The sequence below is a fragment of the Alternaria viburni genome (assembly GCF_023758015.1).
Source record: "Alternaria viburni strain BMP 2772 chromosome Unknown scaffold_13, whole genome shotgun sequence".
Lineage (NCBI taxonomy): Eukaryota > Fungi > Ascomycota > Dothideomycetes > Pleosporales > Pleosporaceae > Alternaria > Alternaria viburni.
In genome coordinates this window covers 835,721-853,857 of record NW_026055782.1, presented here as the reverse complement: position 1 = coordinate 853,857, position 18,137 = coordinate 835,721, and the positions used below count along the sequence as shown (strand labels likewise).

General features: G+C 52.9%; 9 protein-coding genes across 9 annotated transcripts; 5 read left to right on the top strand and 4 right to left on the bottom strand.

Moving 5' to 3' along the window:
- Positions 1 to 34: 34 nt before the first annotated feature.
- Positions 35 to 1,048, top strand: J4E79_006683 (uncharacterized protein; the record flags this gene model as incomplete). Its single annotated transcript, XM_049355552.1, has 1 exon — positions 35 to 1,048. The coding sequence occupies one exon, from the start codon at positions 35 to 37 to the stop codon at positions 1,046 to 1,048; it is 1,014 nt and encodes a 337-aa protein (XP_049210225.1).
- A 94-nt stretch (positions 1,049 to 1,142) lies between these two features.
- Positions 1,143 to 2,033, bottom strand: J4E79_006682 (uncharacterized protein; the record flags this gene model as incomplete). The annotated part of the gene is made up of 3 exons (XM_049355551.1): positions 1,143 to 1,819; positions 1,874 to 1,939; positions 1,994 to 2,033. 3 exons carry the CDS (start codon positions 2,031 to 2,033, stop codon positions 1,143 to 1,145), a joined length of 783 nt encoding a protein of 260 aa, XP_049210224.1.
- A 742-nt stretch (positions 2,034 to 2,775) lies between these two features.
- J4E79_006681 (uncharacterized protein) lies at positions 2,776 to 5,530 on the top strand (the record flags this gene model as incomplete). The annotated part of the gene is made up of 5 exons (XM_049355550.1): positions 2,776 to 2,974; positions 3,024 to 3,482; positions 3,563 to 3,717; positions 3,763 to 3,808; positions 3,879 to 5,530. The coding sequence occupies 5 exons, from the start codon at positions 2,776 to 2,778 to the stop codon at positions 5,528 to 5,530; spliced, it is 2,511 nt and encodes an 836-aa protein (XP_049210223.1).
- A 381-nt stretch (positions 5,531 to 5,911) lies between these two features.
- J4E79_006680 (uncharacterized protein) lies at positions 5,912 to 6,859 on the bottom strand (the record flags this gene model as incomplete). Its single annotated transcript, XM_049355549.1, has 2 exons — positions 5,912 to 6,145; positions 6,323 to 6,859. 2 exons carry the CDS (start codon positions 6,857 to 6,859, stop codon positions 5,912 to 5,914), a joined length of 771 nt encoding a protein of 256 aa, XP_049210222.1.
- A 921-nt stretch (positions 6,860 to 7,780) lies between these two features.
- J4E79_006679 (uncharacterized protein) lies at positions 7,781 to 9,481 on the top strand (the record flags this gene model as incomplete). The annotated part of the gene is made up of 1 exon (XM_049355548.1): positions 7,781 to 9,481. One exon carries the CDS (start codon positions 7,781 to 7,783, stop codon positions 9,479 to 9,481), a length of 1,701 nt encoding a protein of 566 aa, XP_049210221.1.
- Positions 9,482 to 10,027: 546 nt separating this feature from the next.
- J4E79_006678 (uncharacterized protein) lies at positions 10,028 to 10,324 on the bottom strand (the record flags this gene model as incomplete). Its single annotated transcript, XM_049355547.1, has 2 exons — positions 10,028 to 10,051; positions 10,073 to 10,324. 2 exons carry the CDS (start codon positions 10,322 to 10,324, stop codon positions 10,028 to 10,030), a joined length of 276 nt encoding a protein of 91 aa, XP_049210220.1.
- Positions 10,325 to 10,902: 578 nt separating this feature from the next.
- On the bottom strand, positions 10,903 to 12,614 carry J4E79_006677 (uncharacterized protein; the record flags this gene model as incomplete). The annotated part of the gene is made up of 2 exons (XM_049355546.1): positions 10,903 to 12,101; positions 12,158 to 12,614. The coding sequence occupies 2 exons, from the start codon at positions 12,612 to 12,614 to the stop codon at positions 10,903 to 10,905; spliced, it is 1,656 nt and encodes a 551-aa protein (XP_049210219.1).
- Positions 12,615 to 13,648: 1,034 nt separating this feature from the next.
- On the top strand, positions 13,649 to 15,365 carry J4E79_006676 (uncharacterized protein; the record flags this gene model as incomplete). The annotated part of the gene is made up of 3 exons (XM_049355545.1): positions 13,649 to 13,725; positions 13,776 to 14,146; positions 14,197 to 15,365. 3 exons carry the CDS (start codon positions 13,649 to 13,651, stop codon positions 15,363 to 15,365), a joined length of 1,617 nt encoding a protein of 538 aa, XP_049210218.1.
- A 771-nt stretch (positions 15,366 to 16,136) lies between these two features.
- J4E79_006675 (uncharacterized protein) lies at positions 16,137 to 17,971 on the top strand (the record flags this gene model as incomplete). Its single annotated transcript, XM_049355544.1, has 2 exons — positions 16,137 to 16,962; positions 17,016 to 17,971. 2 exons carry the CDS (start codon positions 16,137 to 16,139, stop codon positions 17,969 to 17,971), a joined length of 1,782 nt encoding a protein of 593 aa, XP_049210217.1.
- Between the last annotated feature and the right edge of the window lie 166 nt (positions 17,972 to 18,137).

Below are 18,137 nucleotides of genomic sequence, written 5' to 3'. Positions count from 1 at the left end.
GTCAGGCTCTCGCCAGATAGTAACACCTCCCAACATGCATCTCCGCAACGCAAAACGCTACTCACCCGACGACGGACCCTACGTCCCCCGTAAGCGCCGCCAACGCAGCACAAAAGAGGATCTTGAACGATCAAGACTCATCACCACTCAGAATGAGCAGTCACCAATCTTCACTCGCCTGCCCCGCGAATTGCGCGACATGATCTGGGAGCACGCATTCGGCTCCGATGAAACTACCTTTCATTACCGTAACCTCGCCATCGATGCCAAAAACCGAAAGTACCCCTCGAGCTGTCTCGATGACCACTATATGGGCCTTCCCGAATGGCTACTTTCGTGCAAAACGATTCTTGGGGAAGCGCTTGAACTCTTCTACAGGACGCAGACATATGTCCCAACCACACAATATGGAAGAACAAAACGAAGAGTAAGCCTAACACCAAAAGTTCGCCGCAGAGTTTTCAGTGCGAAATCATGTTATCGTGCACCGCCAAACCCGGTAGACCGCAGCGAGTATAAGAACACACTTCTCTTCAACAACAGCATCAAGAACGTCGAAATGACATGGAAGGTCATATTGAATTGGCAAGGGGCTACAGGCGCCGCGAAAGATCTGTGGTTTGCGCCGGACGAGGTCGACACCATGTTTGTGCGATACCTGCAGCGACTCCGACCAGAACTCAAAGACGTCAAATTCACCTGCGAAGTGGCATTCTTCTGCCAGGTGTGCAGTTATGTGCGTACGGAAGCGGACCCACACAACAAGAAGAGAAGGGAAAAGCGAAGAAAGAGCCTAGATGGCAAGATAGAAGGACTTCGTGGGTGTTGCAGAGGCCTGACTGTTGAACTTCAGAGTAACGTGTGCGAGCACTGCGAATTGGACAGTTCGGACCAACTTGCCGAGGAAAAGGCAACGGTGGAAGCGTGGGCAAAGGGCATTGTTGGTAGTGATGCGGAGGTGCACGATTGCGATGATACGAGAAACACGTCCTATTATGAAAAGGAAACAGTCTTGAGGACTATCAGGGTTTTCACGCAGAGATCATGAATGCGCGGTAGTGCAGCGTCTATACTTCGGGGCCGAAAACAGCGAAGAAAGCCAGGCTATCCACTGCCAATACTAAATATCAGCAAACACATCATCATACCCTCCCCGCCATCCCCCCTTTACTCCCCTCATCCGCCCCATCCCCCACCCCCTGCTGTTCAGGTGCCCACTCGCCATCCTCCACACTCTTGACCAACTCATGAACATCAAGTCTCAAATCCACAATCTCCCTCCCATTAACAAGATCATTCTCATCCGCCCTCTTCCCCGCCTCCACCTCGTCCCTCGCAATCCCCGCCTTAACATGGCGATGCACCAACCTCTTCCTCGCAACATCAAAGTCCACATCCACGAACCAAAGCTCATCCATGAGCTTCGCAGCTTCGTTCCAAGGCGCCTTGTTCAAAGAACAGTAGTTACCCTCGAAAATGACGATGCGAACGGATGGCGCGATGGCGATGTCGTTTTCAACCGGGTCTTTGAGCGCGTGGTCGAAACTGGGGGCGTAGAGTGTGGAGCTCTCGGGACATATGGGGTCGCGTAGCTTCTTTACTAGGCTGTAGAAGGAGTCGCCGTCGAATGTGAATGCCGCGCCTCTTCTCGCGTGGGCGCTGTCTGGATCGGGCATTGCGTCGAGTTGTTGGCGCGAGAGGTGGAAGCCGTCCATTGGTATGAAGGCTGAGAGTGGGTTGCTGTTGGCGGTACCAGGCGATTGCTGTGCATGTTTCTCGTTGAGTTTGGTTGACACGATGGCTGCTAGTGTTGTTTTGCCTGGTCGTGGTCAGCGGGTTGGAGGGTTGGGGTTCGTGCGTGTACTGTACGTACCGGACCCTGGGATACCGGATACGGCGATTAGCAAGCGCTTTGATGCAGGGACATCTTGATATTGGTCTGCGGTCTCGTCAACACGTGTCTCTTGATTTCCAACTCGTAATTATCACATACCCCAGACCTTGTTTGCTAGGCGCTCTACTTGTTCTTCCATGTTGATGTAATCTTGAAAGGGCTCCAAAAAACTGTTCTGTGTCGGAAATCGCGTAAAAGTCTTTATATCTTACTATCCTGGAGTCGATCGGGATCGCCAGCATCCAAGGCGGGATGGCTGGCTTTTAGTTCGCTCATCCGCATTTGCAGATTGTGGGGGCTCGGCGGCGTGAGTGGACCGCTGACGTCGCGCGGGAGGTTGGCGGGTTGGAATAGCTGGCATCCTTGTTATCCTTTCAGCCCTGTATCATGTTTTGGCGTCAAGAGTAGGTGTTATTCTGTGTAATGTGTACTACCCAGGTATGCTTCGAAATACATTCTGGAAAGGATGAAGTTTCTGTGGCATGACAGGTACCGAATGAATGCATTCGTAGTAACATGCGGACGACCAGTCGCTGTAACTGACCCGAAACCATTCACAGGCGAATACAGCTGTAGATCTTTCGAACGATGAGTAAAGCGAATTGTGATTCTTATCGCGTGCGACTGATTGAAAATGGAAGTAGAGTTCTTTTGGCCATGGCGTAGCGCGTCATCCAATCACAACGCAGCAGGAACCAAGGCCGCTCTGCCTGGGCAAATATGTCCGATATAGCCGGCGCATTGCTGTCGCTGTCAGCTAAGAGCTAAGTCAACGTAGCAGAGATATGCCCCGAAGCCTCGCGCCACCGCAGTCGTCCCGAAGAGCTTGAAAGCAATTGGTCAACGCGTCGTGAAACGCGTCGCACCCGTTCGACGTCATTATGCTCCCGCCAGCTCTCCTCGCGCTCCTCTTCACGCTTCTCCCACACGCGTCCGCCACCGACCACAAGGTACCGACTAGCAACGAATCGCTGCTATGGGGCCCTTATCGTCCGAATCTGTATCTGGGCCTGCGCGCCCGCATGCCCAAAAGTCTCATTGCGGGCGTCATGTGGGGGAAGCTGGAAGATGTAGAGACGAGTAAGTAGACACTGTGAGGATACGCGTATAGCGCTAACTAGTCTTATAGCACTCCGACATGACGTGAACCAGAGCGACGGCATGGCCAAGTACGGTTGGATCTCATACGATACACGAGAAGGCGGCCGACAAATGATAGAAGACGTCGGAAACAAGATAAACCTCATCACCGAGTTCATAAAGCACTCTGAAGGCCAGAGCCAGGGGAATTGGGGGTTGCGCGTCAAGGGCATGCCTAGGCCTGATGCGCCGAAAGATCTCAAGACTACCGTGGTCTTCTACATTGGCATGGAGGCCATGGAAGCCTGTGCCGACTGCAAGCTCGAGGCGCGTCAACAGTTTGAGGCCGACGAGAAGACGGTTCAAGCTGTGAATATGAACATTGCGCATCCGAAGTTGGGTAATGCGGGTATTCATATCCCTGTGCCCATCAATGCAGACGAGAAACGTGAGATAGCGTATATCAAGACGCTCAATGTCACGGAAGATAGGCTGTGGCAGGGGAAATGTAAGTACAATGAATGCCATGATATCTTCAATCCCATCTACCTGTGCTTCGAACCTCCCCATCGTGTCATGAACAACCAGCTGATGAGCATGTGCAAGAAGCTACCTTCTTGGAGTCGCTGAAGGACCAAACGAAAGACCGCACCGAGCCAGGACCAAATGATATCGTACTGCGCGACGCTCCGGGCAACGGCAATTTACAGTTAGTGCAGATGGTGTGCCATGGGGAGTTCGAGGTCAGCACCACGATCATATGTTAAACTGCGACTAACCTCAAGCAGTTCGACATCTTGTACTCGAGTGATACTGCGAAGCGAGCCATGACCTGTGAGTACTCACCTCCGTCATACTACATGGAGAAGTGCGTCCATGAACCAGATATGCTAATGCCTTCCAGCCGCCGGTCTTACCACCAGTCTAGAGGAAATCCTCGCATCCTTCGCCAAGAACTTCGACGCAGTGTTCACCCCGAAAACCCCCTTCACAACCGTCATGCACCGCGCCTTCTCTCGGAATACTTTCTCCAATCTGCTTGGTGGACTAGGGTACTTTACCGGCACTGCCAAGGTCGACACATCGAAGAAGGCCATATACGCTGAGACCACTGCAAACTTCTGGCAGAAGTCAGTTGACGCAAAGAAGCATACAACACCGGAGACGAAAGGCCCGTATGAGCTTCTCACTCATACGCCATCTCGTGCAGCATTTCCTAGAGGATTCCTGTGGGATGAAGGTTTTCATCTTCTTCTTGTCATCGAGTGGGATGCTGACCTCGCTCTCGAGGTGATACGCGACTGGCTCTTAAACCTCATGGATGATGATGGCTGGATAGCAAGAGAGCAGATTCTAGGCGCTGAAGCCGAGGGTGCCACGCCTGCTGAGTTCGTCACCCAATTTCCACACATCGCGAATCCGCCAACGATATTTCTGGTCATCTCAAAGTTCATCGATATGCTGAAAGGGACGACAAAATATCATGGTCACGACTCCCTGTATCTCGCCAAAGCAGAGACTGGGAAAGCTTTAGTGACGAAGATGTACCCGTACCTCAAGAAGCACTACGACTGGTTCCGGAAGTCGCAATCTGGAGATGTCGAGGCCCATTCCATTCCATCGGCCAACTTGAATGAGGGCTACCGATGGCGTGGCCGGACACCAGGCACGAACCTTGCAAGCGGATTGGATGATTATCCCCGAGCGGAGCCTCCCGACATCACCGAGTTGCATTTGGACGCCCTGTGCTGGGTCGGCGTAATGGCACGAACACTAGAACGCATCGCGTTCTTCACCGAAAACGCCCACGACGCGCTCACATACCAAAACCACATCCGCGGCGTCAAAACCAACATCGACACCATACACTGGTCCAAAGAACCAAACACCTACTGCGACGCCGTAGTCCGCAACGACCTACACACCCACGCCTGCCACAAAGGCTACATCTCCATCTTCCCTCTCCTCACCGGCTTCACCGACCCCTCACACCCACATCTCCCCGCAATGCTAACCCTCCTCCGCGACCCCAACCACCTCTGGACCGACTTCGGCGTCCGCAGCCTAAGCCCCGAAGACGACGCCTACGGCAAAGACGACAACTACTGGCGCTCGCCCATCTGGATAAACATCAACTACCTCCTCCTCACCAACCTGCTCGACCTCGCCCAAATCCCCGGCCCCTCGCAACAACGCTGCCGCGAAATCTACATCGAACTCCGCAGCAACATCGTCCACACCGTGTTCAATTCGTATCTTCAAACAGGATATATCTGGGAGCAATATGATCCTGTTAAAGGTGCTGGACAGCGTACGCAGCATTTCACTGGCTGGTCGGCGTTGGTGGTCAAGATTATGGCTATGCCTGATTTGGAGAGGGAGGATGGCGTTACGGAGAAGGTGAAGGGGTATTATGAGGAGGCGAAGAAGCAGGCGGTGATGAATCAGAGGACGGGGGCGGGGAGTGTGGTGTTTGCGGTGGTGTTTATGGGGTTTGTGTATGTGACTAGGAGGAGGTTTGCGGGGACTTTGAGGGGGTTGCGGAGGGGGAAGTGAGGGTATGTATGGAAGAGGAGGTGTTATTGCGCTTTCTGTGGACGCTGATGGTGGTAGAGGGGGGTCACAGGACTCGGCTGCTCGTATTATACCTATACATTCTTAGCTCTACGGTCCTTCCAAGGAGACCACCGATGAGAACTACGCGGTGCATGTAGGTTGTTCAATTCGGAGCCAGGGCTTAAATTCTTCCAAAGCTAGAAATATCTGGTAAGAGACACTACAGGAGAGATGCGGCCGTACGCGCGTATGTCTGTAATGGTATGAAGTGGAAAAGACTGAGACTATTAGAAGGAGCTCAAATTTACTGTATTGATGTTGATGACTATTGCAAGGCCAGTACCAATTGCCAATGTTGTTCAGTGCTCCTATGCGACATGTTTAGCCGAGTCTTTGCGCCTCGCATATGGCCCTAAAGTACTTTCCCGGAGGAGTTCCATTCTTCCAATTGCTCCTTCCGTCATTCTCGTTCTTCAGTAAGAAGCGCGTGCTTCCGCCAACCAATTCCCTCGCCCATGCCTCAATCGACTGACATAAGTCGGCGAAATATTGTCTCTTGTGCTCGAGCTTAGGCTCAGCCCAAGCTCGTGCGTTATCCAAAAGCTTTCCGTTCTCCTGAAAACCGTGAGGGACTTTGATTTCCACTGACATGCTTCTGCACCGTCCGCGAAGCTGTTTGAACCGATCACGTACATCGGGGTTCCGCACAGGGACCTTACTGTGCCACTTTGGTACCTGGCTTGGATCCATGCGAGGTCCTTCCGGATTATTAGAGAATACCTCACAGCGTACGTCCAGTTCCGGCGGATTCCATAACGCAAGACACTTCAGAAACGTATCGTTATATCCGGGATGCCAGGAACTTGGTAATGGAAAGGAATTTCCGACCACTTCGAGTGGCTCGTTGAGTTTTACGTGACGTATATTTTGGTTGAATACCAGGGGGTTCCTCCGGGTGGGCGAAAGTTTCCATTGGGCGTATGGCGCAAGGTCGATGTGCTCAAAGCACTGCGTTCGGTGGAAGACTTCGAGTGCTTCAGACAGAATCATCTTGCTAGATAGCATCCACGTCGGAAGACCGTCTTCCTGATCACAGTACACGCGACGCGGTGCGTATATTGGCAGCATTATGATCTTCGTCTCGCCGAAGCTCAATATGCGCATCATGTCGGCACCTAGGGCATACTCGTAGATCTGGTCGCGTAATTCGCGTGGTAGACGAGCGAGCGGAGAGGGGTTGCCGGAATACTGCTTGGTACATGCCGTAGCCGGTAGACTCTGGAGCGGGTCGGATATGCCGTTGTAAGACTTGTCATTGCGGAGAAGCATGGAGAAAGTTTCGAAAATAGGAGAAGATGAGGAATGGGTAGGTATGATCTCCAGCGGACGTTCAAATTCACTTTCGCGAGTCAATCCAGCAACAGAGATCCGTGTCTGTCTATCTGATTTATACCGTCACAGGTATAAGGGCGGGTCAGGAGCTTCCACCGCTGTCTCAGCAGCGATGCCAAGCTTTGGCGCAGGAGACTTCATTTTGGGATAGCACCGAGCAACGCATAGCAAAAGGGCAATGATCGACAAAGGACCATGGCCAAGAAGAGGCCGTACGTCCTCATCTGGTGCTTCCGAGACCACAAGAAATGCGAGAATGTTCGATGATGGGTGTGCGTTCTGGATAGGCCATGACTCCCGGTGGGACCCACCCTGACACGGCACCTCGATGGCACGTGCGTGGAATGTACACACTCACACGCCGTTCTCCATCCGACTCATCATAAGTGGTTGCTCATCCCTGGTAGATTCATATGTGATACCAGCGCATGGTATCTTCGTTTGGCCAAGTGAAAAGCGTGTATGCTATGCAACCCTTACCACCCTACACGAGTCATCGTGAAGACTGATGTACCTAGGTACGTTGGTTGTGTTCATCGCTGCTCTCATGGCCCCGGGGGTATGCTGTATTAGACAATGTCGCAGTTTCGACTAAAGGTTGATTGAGAATCTCAGAACTTGCCACTTCACGACACTGCGTTGGTAGTACCGGGCGAATCTGAGGTTGGTGTTGCCCTTAACCAAAGTTCGGGTATGCACGTGACCCGCTGATGCCTGGCGCCCGATCTATGGATGACCACAATGCACTTAAGCCATTGTTTCCCATCACTTCCCATCATCACGTCCTTCCATTTCCACCATCAATCTACTACCATCGTACCACTACTACTTTGAAATAACGAGATCAGACTTTTCACGATGTTAGACCAACTGCAATCCCCTCTCTTCCGCCTACCTCGCGAGCTGCGCGACAACATATACGAACACTATGCGCATGACGAGAAGGGCCTTTTCTACGACTATGCCTCAAACAAGATGCGGTATGAGAGCCAGAACAAACATCAGGATAAGAACGCGCTGACACGCTGTTGCAAGCAAGCAGCCGAGGAGATGAAGGGTGTGGCCAAGCGAGCTAACACTCTAACTTTCCTTCCTGCACGCTCGCACCGAGACGGCGTCGAATTCAACAATCTTGACTCCAAAGCCGGCCGCTTCGAACGCCTGCTACAGCTGTCACGGCGTATGAAGATGCACATACTACATCACGTTGCTCAAGACGGGTGCGTCACCCCGACCATTGTAGATCGGGTTGCTGCGCAGTTTCCCGGCATATCTCGTTACTATCGCGCCGTATACAGCGCTATCAGGCATGGGCGAGACTTGTACGCGCAGAACTCGGTTTCGCGTTCGGACCATACCTGGCGATGGCAGACGTCGGCGACTTTGTGCGACGCCATACAATACACCCTCGATCTAGCCTCCTCTCATCCTGCATTCGAGGATGCAGCTGCCAGGGCATCTTCCAGTCCCTACATGTGCCATGGCATGATGCCGCCCTTCCTGCCTGGGTCCCACAACATTGTCCTTGCATGGAAACCAAACTGGTGGCTGATACCTACAGAGTCTGATCTGACGCTCGAGTCCTATCTAGCGGACCCGTCGCGTCGCGATCTTATCGGCGAGATCGACCCGCGCTCTGAACCAATGGTGCCTGTCGCCTGGTACTTTTCCGCAACGTCCCTTGCTATCAACTTCTTGAAAGCACTACCACCAACCGATCGCATATCTCACCGTACGACTATCATAATCAAAGAAGACAAGAGGGGCGTGGCATATCCAGAGTCGCACGTGCGGGGGCTCACGCCTTTCCTACTGGAAAATCCACATCTTCGTGTCGAACTACAAGTAGGGTTCTGGAACAACCTGATGCATCCAGTATGGTTGGAATCAACGAAGTATCATCGACGGAGCCAAACTGTCATCCCCAAAGAGAATATGTTGCGCCCCTTTGCCGATTTTCTGGACGAACTTGAATCCTTCTCCGCCAACGGAGTCAACTCCAATGCCCTCAAGGTAGTGATCGAAGGCCAGAAGACCGAGTCAACTTTGTTATGGGAAGTACTAAAGCACGCTGCCAGTCTGCAAGAGGCCCTGGCAGAATCCGACTACATGAAGCAACACCATGAGATCGATCGCGGACTGGTCCGCTACGAGCCTGATGACGACGAAACTTTACACGACTACGCTATGAGAGACCGCTTCCAGCTGCCATGTGATCTCCCACCTTCTTTCCATGCCATGGTTCGCCGCATCACTCTGGATGAATCCTTCATTCATTTTGATGGAGATACCGGTGTATTATGGGCTTCCGCAAAAGAGATCTCGGTTAGGAAGGCCTGGTCGCCACAACAGTTTTACGACGAGTGGTATGGCTTCTTCGGATACCAGTGCACAGCATTGCCGGCCGGAGGAGTCCCAGCCTTCTTCGCAGCGTACGAGCTTCAGCAGCTACTATGTGGAACTCACCCATGGAAGTGGGTGTCCTCAGATGGGTCGGAAACCTTCCAGTACTCTCCATCTGGATTAACTGGCCAGAATTACATACCCTTCGTCATATAGACCAATGGATATTGCCTACTACTGCGAAAGCTTAGTAGCCACAGCGAGTCGTGTTTGATTGACCACACTCGAGATGAGGAACAAAGTTCTCGCCTGTTGTAACTCCATCCAAAGTCATCCGCAACATACCCATGACGTAGTCACACCGTTGTCTAGTCTACTAGAGCTAGCTGTACAACCCATCATACACCTTTCTCGTATGCCTCTCCGACTCTCACATCCTTCAGCCAGAGTAGTATCGCACGCGACAAAGAAAGGTAGTGATAAGAGCCAGGGAACAAGTTCATTCGCGTCTGGACCATCGATTCTAGAGTACATTCTATAGCTAATGCTACTCTTCCTGCCAACACTGCATTTATTCCATTAACAACCTATTTGCATGCACCCTTATACCCATCCGCTTGAGCAGCAGCAAGATAACGGCACACATTGTACGTATCAGTCTCCTTGTAGTAAACCACCGCCAGCGCACCACCATTACCAGCGGGCCACTTGCTTCCCTGCCCCCACTGCGGGATCGACACCTACATCACAAAAGAAGACCAATCAGCAACGCTTCACCATACCAAACTATATGATCATAGTACTCACCCATTTGTACGTATCATCCGAGTTCGAAGGGCAGAGCTTCCTGTCATCAGGCGCAGTGAAGGAGCGCGATGCTTCGGGGATTTCTTGCGTGGTTGCCCAGTTCTTGACGACGATGTCTTGGAGTTGGGTTGCGGTCATGGGGATGTAGGTGCCGTCGTATTGTTGGCAGGCGATGTCGGAGAAGCCGTTGAACTTTGCGGCTAGAGTCGAGGCGGCGAAGAACGCGGCAGGGAGGAGGTATTGGAGCTGCATCTTGGGGTGCTTGTTGAGGTTGGAGAATGAGGTTTGAAGTGGTGATGCGCGACAGTGGATCTGGGGTGGTGAAGCAGAAAACAGAGGATGTGAAGATCTTTATGTGTTCATCATTGTACCTGCGTATTGTAGGGCCGAGATATCTAATATTCGCTCATGCGCTGTATTGCTAAGAGAGGCGCATACGTCAGGTGCACTGTGCTATGCTGCGCTGCGTTGGAAACGCGGTCAGTCATTTTACGAGGCAAGCCTAAATGCGAGAAACACCGAATACGCAGATATCGCATCAATCATCGTAAGATTTGGCACATGCGACGACACGGAGAAATTTATCGCGATGATGCGCTGGACTTGGCTGACAGAACGCTCACAGAAGAGAAATTGTGTGCGTATTCACATGATACCCAGCCGGAGGTTTGGCGTCGGACCGAAAATATAGTGTTGTTCATTCATTGTGCTTCATAAACATCCGTAGTACGTCGCAAAGGAGATGCTCAGACCGCTAGAAAGGTGGCTGAGCCGGCTAATAAAGCGTGGCTGGAAAGGCAGTAATGCGCCGAATTGAGGCCGGCCGTGCACTACGCGATCACACCAATCCTGTCGATATCCGGCGCGTACGCACTTCCAACACCAGAGATCGTGATGGTGTTGGTACCTGTGGTGCTAAAGCCCGACAACTCGACGCCATAGTTCTTGTATACATCTTTGTCCCAGTTGTATCCGCTCAGAGGGAAGCTGACGGTCTTTGCTGCACCCCCGTTCACGCTGATCGATGCGACGCGCTCGTTGCTGCCGCCCATGTAGTCGACCTGACCGTTGATGTAGTCAAAGTACACTGTTTGTGTCGCTTTGGAGGTGCGAATGTTGGAGAGGGTTACGCGACCGTTCGACGAACCGCCCAGGTTGCCGACTTTGTTTGAAGAGGTGCAGCCGGAGCAGGACTGGGTAGATGCGCCCGAGGAAAGGGAGCCGGTTGATGCGGAGACATACTTGTATGTGGGTTTGGCCGCTGTCGAGCGGCGGATGTTGGAGAGGCGGATGGCGAGAGATCCGTGCGCTTTGACTTGCTTGGAGAGGGAAGCTTCGCTAACAGTCTTACCCGTCCAGAGGTCCTTGATCGATGCCGATGCGATGTCGAGTTCGGAGAGCTGCAGGCTCAGCGTACGCGCAGTGTTGCTGAGGTCCACGACCAAGACGGCCATGTCTCCATTGGCGAGGTCGCCAGCCCAAAGGTCGCGGTCTCCGCTCCAACGCTGACGGAGAGTGACCGGCTTGACAGCGGAGTCCTGGTTGATCGCAATCAGGTCTTTGTTTTGCAGAACAGCGACGAGTTCGTTCGACAGAGCCGCTACGTCGGTTGAGACCATGAGCGCGGACTTCAGCATAGCCCACGCGGCAAAGTGCGTAGCTTGCTCGTCGAATGTCATGCCAGAGTTGCCGACCATCAGTAGATCAGCATCGGCAATGTGCCCCGGGGCGACTAGACCTGATTTGGCGATGTGCACAGCTTGGTTGTAGATGCGGAACATGGAGGCCCAACCCGAAGTAATGTCGTCTGAAAGTCGGAAGGAAGTCGAGATGGGCTTCGTCCACTGGGCAGGTCCCTGTAGACCAGTTGAGGTTGTGAAAGGAACGCCCCATTGACAGATCAACATCCCTGGGATGCCAACTCGTTGCAGTTCCTTCCACATAACACCGAACCGGGTGACGAAATCGGTTCTGGCGTTCTTGGGAGCATTCTGGCTAGCTGCAGGCCCGTCGGCATAGCAGTTGTCATCTGGAAGGCTGTCAGCTTGATGATCACAGTGCGCGACCACGTTCCTTCGGACATACACTTGACGTATTCAGTGTTCAGCGTCTTGAAGAAATCCGCGTCCGCAGCTTCATGACCTAATGAGCCCAAGACAGGGCTTGGCGCCTCTGGGTCGCACATTCTCACACCAGCATCCGAGTACATTGTCCATTTCATGCCCTTTGACCTTGCAAGGTCGCTTAAAGGCTTCAGACCACCTGGGAATGCTTTTAGGTCCACCTTCAGTGCGCCGCTAGTAGCGTTCCGTTGTCCATCTCTTGAAGCCCATCCGCAATCGATCTGGAAGAACTTGTAGCCAGCGTCGACAAATCCGCGACTCGCGAGCGAGTTGATGGTCGTGGTTATCTTCTGGGTGTTGGGGCTACATGACATCTGATTGTATGAGTTCCAACCCATGACAGGCGTCAGTTGAAACGACTGCGACGCGACATGGGTCGCTCCAGCGAGGGTCAGAAGAACAGAGTTGGTTAAGATCATGGTGCGTATTTCCTGGTCGATGTGCTTCCCATCCATCCATACGAATATCCCGTCTCTTTATACTTCCGCATTTTGAGTTCAGCATCAACACGAAGAAGCCGCGAGCGACCTTTTACCGGTGGAAGGAATGAGTTCGTGCGTATACCTCTCGTATGCCGGAAGTACTCCTCGAAGTGGAAGACCTTGCGCTCGACATGTTTGATATGATGCGCAGATCAGGGGACTATGATGCGCGACTTCAAGTTTAGTCTATTTCTTCCGTTGGATAGATTGGAGGAGAGGAGTACTGCGGGGAGTTCCCGAGGCTACCTCCCTCATTCGGCACTCGCGTGGTTGAATGCCCGGGAAGAACTTGGGCATGATATACCGGCTGTATTGCCAGCTTTGTTTCAGAGGCTCGTACAAGAATGTTAAGGTTTTTGTGGCTTTCGTGTTGTGGCGTTGGACCTCAGCATCCATTTTCCCCACACTCGGCGCACCTTCCTCGCTACCCCGCGCTCGCTTCACCTTCCGTGTTCATCAGCCGACGCATCTTTCCGCCTTCCCTGAAATAGTATTCCGCGATGCATCGTTTCCATACGCGCAACCTCAACATCGCTGCATTCGCCTGTCTACCCTTGCGCTTTGATCACTCATTGCCTCCTTACTCGGCTAAAACGCCGCTATCGCCAGTAAAAGAGCTCCAGTGTGGACCGAGTGGGCCTTGGCCTATGGGGTATCGGGTATGTGATCAGAGTCTGGGGAAGTTCAGTGGATCTGGAGACGACCAGAGGCTTGTGAGGCTTGACAAGCTTCGCATGACGAGGATAATGATAAGCGGAGAAAATCCCGAGCCAGGGCTCATGCCCGGTATAAAGAGTTGATCGTCGCTGCGACCCCGTTGCAGATGACAAAGTTTGGTACAGGCCCAGCGCATTGGACCGGCTATTGACATCTCTTGATTTGGGGTACTTCCTTCTTCCACGACATCTCCTACTCTGCATCCACCATCACGGACTTCGTGACATCGGTAGCTGAACAGGGAGTACGCGACCATGGCACGCAAATATCTTGGAGGCTCTGGGGAGCGGCTGACAGTGTGGATTTCCATCGCTGCCAGTACGGTACTCGTGTAAGCTACGATCAAGACATCTTGCAACGCGGTTATCTGACACTCATTAGCTTCTACGGTTACGATCAAGGTGTTTTCGGCAATGTCATCATCTCAGAGAACTTCCTCCACACCTTTGGCTACCCGTCTGCCAACATGCAAGGTGTGATGACGTCCATCTACAACATCGGCTGCTTCATCGGAGCGATGAGTACCATATGGACTGGCGACATTCTCGGACGCCCAAGGCAGATTCTTCTCGGTTCGACGATCATCGGTATCGGCGCAATCATCCAGACATGTAGTTGGACTGTAGCGAGCATGATGGTTGGGCGCATCGTGGCGGGGCTTGGTACTGGCATGAACACGGCAACGGCTGGAGTCTGGCAGGCTGAGACCAGTAAGATGAATAGTCGGGGAAAGCTCGTTATCATCCAAATGGGTACGGCATTTACAACATACATCGTGACATCTTGGCTAATTCGTCAACAGCGAACTGCATCACCGGCTTCAGCATCTCGAACTGGCTTACTCTCGGCTTTTCGTTCGCACCGCGCGATATCGCATGGCGTTTTCCGCTCGCATTCCAACTCTTCTTCACCCTGTGCATCTACGCCATGTGCCCGTTCCTACCAGACTCGCCTCGGTTGCTGATCCGCAAAGGCAAGATCGACGAAGCTTTAGAAGTTCTTGCTGCGCTCGAAGGCCATGGAGCGACCCCAGAATCACCCTCGGTTATCACGCAGTACAACATCATCAAGGACATTCTCGACCGCGAGCAAATGAACACATACACATGGACGCAGCTTCTTACCGGTAAAGGACCAAGCGGTGTACTGCGACGCATGCTCCTGGGCGCATGGATGCAGGCCATGAACCAGATCTCCGGGATCAACGTTACGAGTTACTACATGTCTTATATCTTTATCAACGCCTTGGGAATATCCGAGCTACTATCGCGTATCCTCGCCGCTGCCGGGTCTGTCGACTATCTCATCTTTGCTTGCTTGGCATACTTCGTCATTGAGCGATACGGGCGTCGCAAGGTCATGATGGTCTCGGCTGCAGCATGCTCGATTTGTTGGATCGTCATCGCAGCATCGCAGGGTCAGACCGAGAAAGGTGGCGATTCGTACAAGCTGGGTATCGTCGCTGTTGCGTTCTTCTTCGTATTCTTCGCCAGCTTTGGCATGGGCGTGTTGGGTGTGCCTTGGCTGTACCCGACCGAGATCAACGCGCTTGAGATGAGAACCAAAGGCGCTTCCCTCGCGATGGCGACCAACTGGATCTGCAACTATGGTGTTGTGCAAGCAACCCTTCCCGGTATCCAGAACCTAGGCTACAAGTTCTGGATCATCTGGGCAGTTATCTGCTTCTCCTTCATCCCGATCACGTACTTCCTCTACCCAGAGACGGCGAACCGGACGCTTGAAGATATCGATCGCTTCTTTGAAACGCAACCCGGTATCTTGATCCATCGTAATAAGCTCGCTATACAGCTACATCGCCCAGCCGAATTCATCGAAGCTGATGCCAGGATTGCGGCGCATGAAGAGGAGAAGTTTGCGGCGCATGAAGAGGAGAAGTTTGCGGCGCATGAAGAGGAGAAGTTTGAGAAGGGGCTCAGCACGGAGCATGTTGAGATAAAAGAGACAGTGTGATCCGAAGCGTAGATTCCACATATACGCGCCGAGTGACGCCCACTCTGCATATAGCAACGTACTTGCAAACAATCAGATAATGTCATGATAAAGATTGATCCATCACCTCGGGCGAACTGCCCACTCCATCGCTCAATCCCGAGACTTCGCCGCGATAATACGCGGCCTCATGTCTGTACAGCCGCTTGATCTTTCATCCGCGTGAAAACTTGGCTGCAAGCCTTGCACAGCAAAAGCCTTCGAAAGCGTGTGCGGCGAGGCTTGTCTGGAAGAAGGCTCTTCCAAGCTTGGGCCACATCCACGCTAACCGAGAACGCGTCTTCAGCTCACGTCTACGACCAGCAGACAGCCTGCGAGTGACGCGGCGCAACGATTGATCAAGCCGCCGCACTATGTTTCTTCATTTTTTGCATCACTAAACACGTATTGCAATGCTGCGCAAGGCGGAAGTTGCCGTCATTACAGTGCCAGACATCGCCGGCAAGACCTCTGGTAGGGCACGCAAGGACAAGAATGGTTCCACAGATCTTGTGACAGTCAACTAAGAGATTACCGGGGGGTCATTGCGAGTATGGAAAAAGTCTACGGCCACAGATTGGGTTTCCTTACTGCGACTGCGATGGCGGAGTCAAAAGCCCGAGTCAGGACTGGTAAGGAGTATATAATGCTGGAGACACCGCGACAGTTATCTCGAACACCACCTCGCTAATACAGCTTCCCTATCTTCTACCTTCGCTTTGTTCCTACGTTCTTCTCGGTTATACATCCATCATGCGACACTCGTCCTGCGCAACGGCTGCCGCCATGGCAGTGGCCGCCAATGCAGCCTCGTTAGCTGAGCTTTGCACAGTATCGAACGTGCAAGCCTCTCTTCCTTCTAACGGCACTATTCTCGGAATCGAATTGCTGCCTGGCACCGTGACTGCCAGTGCGCTCTACAATGCTACCCTTGAAAGCAGCGGCATGGGAGTTTCGACAACTGATGGTGCTACCTACTCCTACTGCAACGTCACTGTCAGCTACACCCATACTGGAAAGGGAGACGCGATTCCTCTCAGATTCGCCTTCCCTGATCCTACGAGCTTCGCGAATCGCTTCTACCTTGCTGGTGGTGGAGGTTTCTCTCTCCAGAGCGTTGCCACCGGAGGTTTGCCATACGACGCAGCTTCTGGAGCAACATCAGCAGGCTACGACGCTTTCGACCAGAGCTATGATGAAGCAGTGCTGTATGGCAACGGAACTATCAACTGGGATGCTACCTACGCCTTTGCCTACACCGCGCTCGGGGAGATGACGAAGATTGGCAAGCCGCTCACACAGGCTTTCTATGGTCTGAACGACACCAAGGTATACACCTATTTCGAGGGCTGCTCTGATGGTGGCCGCGAGGCTATGAGCCAGGTCCAGCGCTGGGGCGAGGAGTATGACGGCGTCGTAGCTGGTGCGCCTGCTTTCCGCTTTGCGCAGCAGCAGGTGCTTCATGTCTACCCTGCTACCATCAACGTTATCAATGACTACTACCCTCCACCATGCGCTTTAGCTAAGATAGTCAACGCCACTATCGCCGCCTGTGATCCTCTGGATGGACGTACTGATGGTAAGTACAATATCTCCGGCCATCTGGTAATGCACTAACATAAGTCAATCCAGGTGTCATTTCTCGCACCGACCTTTGCAAACTCAACTTCAACCTCAGCTCCTTGATCGGCGAAAGCTACTACTGCGCAGCGCAGACCAGCACCTCTCTCGGCTTCGGCTTCAGCAAGCGCAGTCTCAACAAGCGCCAGATGCCAGGCGGCCAAACCAGCGCTCAACCCGAACAGAACGGCACCATCACTACCGACGACATCGCGGTAGCCCAGGGCGTCTACGACGGTCTACACAACTCCAAGGGCGAGCGCGCATACCTCTCCTGGCAGATCGGCTCCGAGCTCAGTGATGCCGACCCGACGTACAACAACGCGACCGGAAAGTGGGAGCTCAGCATCCCTTCCACTGGTGGCGAGTACGTTACCAAGTTCATCCAACTGCTCGACCTGGACAACCTTGCCAACCTCGACAATGTCACCTACGACACCCTCGTGGAATGGATGAACATCGGCATGATCCGCTACCTCGACAGCCTGCAAACCACTCTGCCCGATCTCACTCCGTTTCAATCCTCCGGCGCAAAGATGATCCATTACCACGGTGAATCCGACCCGTCCATCCCCGCCGCGTCCTCCGTGCATTACTGGCAGTCCGTCCGCTCGATCATGTACCCCAACATGACTGATGCCGAAGCCCAGGAAGCTATGGCTGACTGGTACCAATTCTACCTCGTACCCGGCGCGGCGCACTGCGGTGCCAATAAGCTCCAGCCTGGCCCTTGCCCGCAGGACAACATGGCTACGATCATTGATTGGGTTGAGAATGGGGTTAAGCCCAGCCGTTTGAACGCGACAGTGTCAGCGGGTGACAACGCTGGCGAGGTGCAACAGCTTTGCCAGTGGCCTGCACGACCACTTTGGTCTGGGAATAGCTCTGACTTCGAGTGTGTGGAGGATAAGGCGTCCATTGAGAGCTGGACGTACACTTTTGATGCGTTCAAGATGCCTGTCTACTAGGTGTATCCCACCAATTGTCATGGTTGTCGTCGCCTAGATGTCACGGAAGGGGATGAGACGAGTGGACGGGAGGAAAGTGGGTGGAATGTGTAGTCTTCCTTCCTGTTCTTCAGTAGTTCTCTTATTATCTTGTATTGTACTGGCTGTTGGCCCTCTAGAATAAACA